The 8,197-nt window shown below is 42.6% G+C and overlaps 1 protein-coding gene across 3 annotated transcripts in view; it reads right to left on the bottom strand.

The window, feature by feature from the left end:
* Positions 1-8,197, bottom strand: part of ASAP1 (ArfGAP with SH3 domain, ankyrin repeat and PH domain 1) — a 368,280-nt gene that overhangs the window by 71,807 nt on the left and 288,276 nt on the right. For all 3 annotated transcript variants that reach the window (XM_019528166.1, XM_019528167.1, XM_019528168.1), the window contains 3 exons: positions 5,336-5,499; positions 3,397-3,530; positions 872-963 (listed from right to left, as the gene is read on the bottom strand). In XM_019528166.1, the coding sequence (XP_019383711.1) occupies positions 872-963; positions 3,397-3,530; positions 5,336-5,499 (390 nt within the window). The remainder of the gene's footprint in view (positions 1-871; positions 964-3,396; positions 3,531-5,335; positions 5,500-8,197) is intronic.

The following is an 8,197-nucleotide window of genomic DNA, read 5'->3' on the forward strand; positions in this document are numbered from 1 at the left end:
TTTTTTTTTTTTTTTTTTTTTTTTTTTTACATACCTTACAGTACTAGGCAGCTCATGAATACTGAGATGGTGGGGTGGATGGAGCATCCCATGGGAGCACTTCCGGTCCACTTCTGGGTCCACAGCAGAGTGTGCAGGGGACCCCTTCCACCTGCCTCAGCAACTGGTGCCTCCTGGGTCTGTGGAGGCACCCGGGGTTCCCCCATGGCTAACTGCCGAGTAGTACTTCAGGTCCACTTCCGGGTCTGCCACTGAGCACCTGGGGGGTCCCCCCCGTGCTCCTGTGGGATGCTCCATCCACTCTACCACCTCAGCATTCAGAAAAAAACATGTAAAGCTGTGTCTATGGCTGAATCGCTGATTCTCTGAATCAGAATCGAATCTTCAGATTTGGTTTCAGACAAATCGAGTCAGGGACAGTGATAACCAAATCAACGAATCAAATCCCTGTCCCCCGAATCAGGGCAAATCCGAATTGAATACAGCCCACTTTGCACACCCCTGTCAGGCCAGTACTGCCTGACAATTTGCTTAAAATTTCATAGGTGGTACACACACATGCACAGGATCATGTAATGCTTTTTTATGGCTCTTCAAAAAAAACTGCATGTTTTTTCAGACCTTTTAATGGTTTTTGAATTATGTGTACGTCTATACTGTATAAGCTTTAAAATTATGTGTGGGCATACAGTATGTACAAATATACCTTAAAATGTTCTTAGACCATCTACTCTTTAGCATGTTAGTATATAGGTACTGTGACTAGCTGGAGAAGTTTTTTAATTAGCTTCTCCTTTTCCTCAATTATAAACTTGAAACCTGCCAGTAGGGAAGATACAAGTGAGCACTCACACTCATATTCAGTACTTACATATCACTTGATGGAGTGGGTTTAGGCGAAGGACTAGGTAAATTCCCTTCCATAATATCATTAAAACTATTATTTCCTACATTCTTGGCCAGCTGTAACAACAAAGAAAAGTTATTATTTGCTACTGGTCTCAAACTTTCAAATAAGATTAATTATATTGAGTGAATAAAGAGAGCAGAAGCAAAAAACACTGATCTAATAGTAATTTTTTTTTTTAAAGTACAAGCGTAGGATTATAGGAACATAGGTTGGAACTTAGAGGTGCACCAATACATTGGTCCAATAACAGATCAGTACCGATATAAAGAAAATTGGCTGTATTGGAAATCGGCCCGATGCAGATGATAATTTGGACAGTAATGCCAACGCGTGCGTGCAGTCGCAGCGCAGCATGCAGGCAGCAAGGAGCAGAGCCCGACAGCATGGAGAGCTGCCTCCAGCTGGTAAGTGCATTCTGGTGGAAGGGGAGAGGGGGAGAGAAGGGGTATGGGGGGCAGATCAATTTCCCCGCCCCCCCCCCCAGCGAGGGAAGGGACAGGGACAGGCGCTACCCAGCCGAGGCAAGACAGGGAGAGGAACAGAGGCATGGCTCGGAGGGGGGTGGCTTCTGCCACTGTGTGCACACCGGGGGGCAGTGTGGGGGGGGTGGGGTGCCACCCAGATCTGTGCAGGCAGGCTGTAGCTGGGGGCTGGAACCAGGCCTGCAGCTGGGAGCTGGAGCCAGGCTCTTCCCAGGCTGGGCTTGGGGCTATGGAGGGGGCTGCAGCCACCTCAGATTTTGCTGTAGCACCCTCCCAGCGCTGCCACTGCTATGCGCCCAGTGGAGCCCTACTTCTTCCCAGTGCATGGGGGGAGGCAGGTGTTCAGCCGGGAAGAGCTGGGGCTGCCCCGGTGGGCAGGCGACACTGAGAGGGAACTATGGCAAAATCTGGGGTGGCTGCAGCCCCCTCCATAGCCCCCACTCTGAGCCCCGCCCCCAGTGAGAAAAACCTGGCTCCAGCTCATAGCTGCAGCCCGCCTGCTCACCCTGCGCAGATCCAGGGGCACATGCCTGCCCCCCCCCGGGTTGTAAGCAGTGGTGGGAGCCACCCCCGCCAATGAGCGGTGCCTCTATCCCATGGCCCACCCCACCCCACCTGGGCAGTGCCTTCCCCTGTCCCCTTCTTAGCCATGGGGAGGACTGAACTGCCCCCCACTTCCACCACAATGGACTTCCCAGCTGGAGGCAGCTCTCCACTCTATATCAGAAATCGGATCGATATCGGCTGATATGCCTCCTTAAAAACCAGGTATCGGTATCAGTCCCAAAAATCTCTATTAGTGCACCCCTACTAGGAACCATCCCTCCCAAGTGTCTGTCTAACCTAACTCTTGAAAATGTAGATGTGTCTACGTAGCCTGTGCTTGGCCCACCCTCATAGTCAGAAAGTTTCTCGTAATCTCCAAACTGAATTTCCTCTTCTGCATTTTGAGGTCACTGCTCCTAGTCCTCTCTCTTAGACCTATAGAAGAAAAGGTTATAATCACCCTTCAGTTTTCAGTCTCTCTGCAGTCTTCTCCTCTCCAGACAAAACAACCTTATCTCTTTCAGCCTCTCCTCATGCTTCCTAGCCACCTAATCATTTCTGTCACTCTTTATTGAACTTTTTCCAATCTGTCCACATCTTTCTTGAAGTGTGGAACATAAACTGGACACAGTACTCCACGTGAGGCCTCACCAGTGCCCAACAGAATCGAAGAATCACTTCTCTTGATTTACAAGTGACACTCCTATTACTACAATCCCCGGGGAACCCCACTCAATACCCCCTCCCACCTAGACGCTGAGCTACTGGAGCAAGGGGTAAGTTACAAGTACTCATCTTTCCAAAAATCCAACTTAAATGAATAGTAATAATACAGACAATACAAAGTTTCAGTAACTTTAGTCTATTGCTAGTTAAACCCATTCACAAGCCTGACATGCCAAAAACACTCTTTGCAATTTCCTAAACAGAACAGCAGAACATCACTCTCCTCTTTCGGGTCAAAGATGGTTCATGGAGAAAAATGAACCACAACTATCACTTTTCTCTTCTATCCAATTCACAATATCTCTTGACAGTAATGCAGGACCTTTCCCTCTAAATTAAAAGATTCAGCCAATATAGTTTACCACACTGCTCTAGCTGCTCTCTCTCATAGACTGAAGTTTTCTCTCTCTCTCGTTTTCTCTCACCTTGTCATATATAGATTTAGGCTTAAGACTAACGAAAAGTAAAATTATGACTGTACGAATCATGGCAAGGTGAAGTTAAATATATCAGTATGGAAAAAATGAATTTTTCAGCATGAAAATAATGGTAACAAGGCAAATTTACAGACAGCACAATAAAAAACTGCTCCAAATTATTTACAAAATATGAAGATGAACATTTCTATTAAAAGGCATATTTTTAAAAGTTATGTGCCTTTGATTTTTTCACCATGTATTCTTTATATGAACATAGTATCAGACTACATATATCCAAATTATAGAAACTTACCAAGAGTTCAGATGTTCCTAATTTGTCTAATTCCAAAGACTGAATTCGGGAGATATGAACACCCATTTCTCTATGTATTCCAGAACACTCTATACATGTTAAAATGCCCAGATTAGTTGATAACCACGTTGGATCTGTAGAACAGTTCGAGAAATAAAATAATTAGCAAATGTTTAACATTTATACTTCCACTGCAAACAAATTAAAATGAAATGGCCCTCTTCTTAAGGGATTTAACTATGAACATCTGATGCTTCATCACACAACTGGAAGGGAAATTCAGTAAGCACGCTACCTTCAAATCAAGCAAGTTGATTTAAGGATCCACAACTTTTCAACTAATAGTTAAGCAAAAGGTTTCAAACATGCGTGAAGTCTGAAACATTAAAAATCAAGGCTAAAATATTTAGAGGGATCGTCATGAAGAATTACATTAAGCATTTAATTGGAGGTAGAATGGACATACATAGAGATCAACTCTGATGCCAGTCTAGTCAGATCTCAATTGCCATGTGGGAGGCTTAGGTTTCGTACCCAAATAAGACTCATTCGTGAAGGCTGCAAGAGGAGCATGGGTCAATCTCTGGGTTATCTTGGACAACTTTTAAATGGGCTGATTACAAAATAAATAAATAATAAAAAACCCCATAGGATCCTAAATAAATCTTTTTCCTTGACCAAAGGAATTATTAATTACCATTAAATGAAGCACTGAATCAAGAGCTTAAGGGTGAAAAGTAAGGGGAGAGATGGTTTGGAAATTCACTGTAAAATTGGAGACGAAAAGATTAACAACAGTATTTCCCCAAATTACTGGAGATCTGAATGATAAACTAATGACTATTTATCATACCGCAACATTAAAATTTTAATTTTATTTTTACAATGCTCTAATTTTGCATCAATGTAGGCATGTTTGTTATATTCATCGCTACTGGATAATGTAGGTACCAGCAATTTACTATTACAATGTAATATATTATTGGTATCAAAAGCCTTCTTCTGAAGAAGAGTACAGTCCATTTTTCTTTTTTCCCCTCCTTTCTTGGTCACCTCTGCCTTCTGCAGAACCCTTGAATGATGTGAAAGCTATGGTGGCTATCAGGCCTATGGTAACATTTACCTTTAACAGGCCTATGGTAACACTTAATTCTTACTGAGATCAGGAGAGGGAAAATGAGTGATGTGTAATTTTGCTCTTCTGGAGATATGATTCTGGTTCCCGGCTGGATTCTTACGCTGTGTCTTTGTTCTCTAGTGCAAGACTGGGGAAACCACCATTCCATATGTTTCTTACTAAGAAGCTGAGACCAGACAGTAAGCCTCAAGACATCATGTTTTCCCTACTCCCTGTCCAACCATTGCTCATTTCTATTAAATAATGTGCCCAGAACCAGTGAACTTCCATTCAATTAAATAAGCATCTGGAGACAGTGAAATATCAATAGTTCAAAAACACACAATCAGGTTTGAACTGCTGGAACAAAGTGCAGATAGCACAGAATATTTTGTTACAAGGGTTGGCAACCTGTAGCCCGCAGGCTGGATCCGACCTGTTGGTGTGGGCCTTTGGTGGCATTCAACAGTGTCGGGCACATCCTGTATGTGCTCTCCCCTTGCTGCCATGGGGGAACTGCTGGCTGTGGGTGCTTTCCCTACGCAGACAGACAAGCAGAAACAGCGGCAGGGTCCTAGCACTTGCCCGCCCTCCTGCTTTTGACGGGAGGTGGGTCATTGTGGCCCATAACTGGAAAAGGTTCTTTACCCAAGACTTAATACATTAAGCCAGAAAAACGGATAAGTTTTGTTTTTCCTTTTAGAACAGGCTGACTTGTATGTTATTTACAAAAATAACTTTCATTCTACAAAAGCTCTTTTTTTTCTTTTCTTGTTTATTCTTTAAGCCAGTGGTTTGGTAATGTTAGTAGAAGAAAGATACCTGGTGATCCACAATCACAGCAGACTTCATTTCCAGGTAACCTCTGTATGTCATCAATAATGGCTTTTGTTAGATCCTCTAAACTGTTTTCCCCAGTGCTCTGCTCTCCACGGAATGCCATGTTTAAAGCTTCTTCTTTGCTGTTAGTCAACACTGATATCCATCTAACATTTAAAAAAAAAAGTTTTTATGCTCTGTTTTTCAGATGCAAGTTTGTCTACAGTTGAAGTAAGTTTGCCAATGACAGAATGGGATGAAGTAGGGGAAGGACTATACTTAGGATGAAATTATAAAAAAGGGGCAGAGACTGACAGAATGGGGAAAAGATGGAAGGGGACAGATTCAAAGGGACACATAAGTGCTGTAAAAACATGTGCCTTCTTGCCTAAAATTTAAGTATTGTGAAGCTCTGAAGAATTGTGCGTGATGGGTTTCTGTACTTTGAATGGAAACACTCGAGTGCCTTTCCGTCAGGATTCACAGCAGCCAGAATGATGTGCTGAGAGATTCATATGCCAGCCAGTAGGAAATATGGATGGGGAAGGGATCTGGGATCCCATCCCTTTCCTGGAGTTAAGCCACATGTATACAGTCCCCTGAAGCTTTGATTTCTGCACGGCCATAGATTTGGATTCAGGTGTCATAAATCCCCGCAAGGTTCAGAAATGAATTCCCAGCTGAATCTGGCATAAGTTTATACACCCTGACTAACATTAGTAGTGTGTAGTCTCAACACATCCAGCAAAGGCAGCAAAGCAAAATTCCAACATTAACTACCAAGCAGGGTTGCAGCTAACTTTTGTCCAATGATATGTTGTCTTGTGATACTTTTTCACAAGTCCTTTTCCACTTCTCATTTTGGTTTCTTTTTCTTTCTTTTTTGGGGGAAGAGGGGAGGTTGCATGGATTCCTTCTCCCATTTAAAGAAAAAAAGTGGCTACACGAGTTACTTCTCACAAAAACCATTGCATTAACCAATACATACACAAATGGATATAAATATACACACAGATAGAAGATATACCGCCTCTCAGCAACATCCACTGACAGACAGACAGACTGAAAGGGAGGAGGGAGGGAGGGTGTGTGTACACACATGCACATATATGGAATATATTCAAATAGATATTCTTCAGAGGTTACAAACCATCTCTTGACATAAGATATGCCTATTCACAATGGGTTTTGCACTTTTTTTCCCATTCAAATGCAGTTTCAAAAGTCTCTAAACTGTTCATTGCCTCTTTATTAGTTGTAGCCTTAATCTGCATAAATAATTGCTATAGCCTTATTGTCTGAGGAGATGTCCACGCTGGAAATGTAAGGACATATGCACAATGGTCGATATCATGGTTATCCTTACAAATCCAATCACAGTCATGTCTAGATGGAAAAAGCCCAGCATGCTATGGGTGTCTAAACTAAATTTACCTTCAGCGAAAAAGCAGCATAAGCATCTCACAATTGGCATGCATACCAGCTGTCAAAGTATTCCATAAAACTTAGACGTGCATCATAAGCCATAGCAGCTTTTATTAGGGCTGACTGCTAAGGAGGCAATCAGTTCACTGGAAACACTCGAGTCTGAGAGGGTCACAATATGGCAGTTATGGTACATATTCTGAGTACACCTTATTATCTGATCAATTCAGATGTCTCATAACAATTCAGATATCTTATAACTGCCTCTGTTGGCAGCTTCACCCCTGCACCCCTGCTCATTTTTCTGTTTTGTAGTTCCCACGCTTTTCTGCAGGGACCAGGCTTTTTCACAGGGGACCAACCAAATTAATGATTTCTGTGAAAATTGCAAAATCGTGAATTTTGTAGGTCCACACTTATAACCGTCTGTGCTGCATTACTGAACTACAACTTGCCTCAGGCCTACTTCACGTGTCTGGATTCACAACTCAAATGTCTAAGTTTCTGCGCATGTGCGCCACCTTTTTAATCTAGCACATGGGACAATTTTCACATAAGCACTTGAATGCGTTGATGTGTGCTGAAGTAGCTCACAGGCCTTCAAATACCTACATATATTCAGGACTTGCCAGTAAGACACCTGCTCTAAGTCTCTTGGCCATTTTTTGAGTGTTATATAAACAATTTTATTTTCCTATTTTAAAAATGTACCTTTTTTATTAGCTGCTGTGTGAAAGACCCAAACAAAAACAGAAATCAGATTGAACAGGGCTCTCTACTGCACAAAACATGCAAGCTGAAAAACCACAGGGATGTTTTCATAGAATCATAGAAAAGTTTTCCTCCAGTTTCTTTCCACTGCATCAGTCTTAGCTGACAGTACACATTGCTGCCAAAAAATTATTCCAAATTTAATGTATCCTCAGCCTATTGCCTGCTTATATGCTAAACCAGGAGTGGGCAATTATTTTGGCTGAAGAGCTACTTAGCAAGTTTTGGTGAGCTGTTGAGGGCCGCAAAGGTAGCCTTACCCTTTGACATGTGCCCTGCCTCCTGGTTGCCCTCTTAGGACCAGAAGCCGTGCCCCTAAACCCTGACCTCTGCCATGTGAAGTCCCTTCCCTTACCCCAGAAGAACTCCTGGGGGGATGCCATCTTGGAACTGGAAAATAAACCAAATCACATACTAAAAAAAACAACCCATGTAATTTAAAATATTTAAATGTTATTTAAAAATATATTTTTGTCCTGATTTGTGTGCGTTTGCATAGTGCATATAAAGGCAACTGTATAATAGCTCAAAATACAGTCTTAGTTTTAAATATTGTGGGGAGGTATGGTGGGGGACTGTGTAGTTGAGAAGTAGATGGGTGTGTGTGGTGGGGTGTGGGCAGGAGCAGGGAGGGCGTGGATGTGGGGTGCGTGGTTGGTTGGGGGTGTG

This window comes from Gavialis gangeticus, unplaced genomic scaffold (genome assembly GCF_001723915.1).
Source record: "Gavialis gangeticus isolate Ggan-Ray unplaced genomic scaffold, GavGan_comp1, whole genome shotgun sequence".
Lineage (NCBI taxonomy): Eukaryota > Metazoa > Chordata > Crocodylia > Gavialidae > Gavialis > Gavialis gangeticus.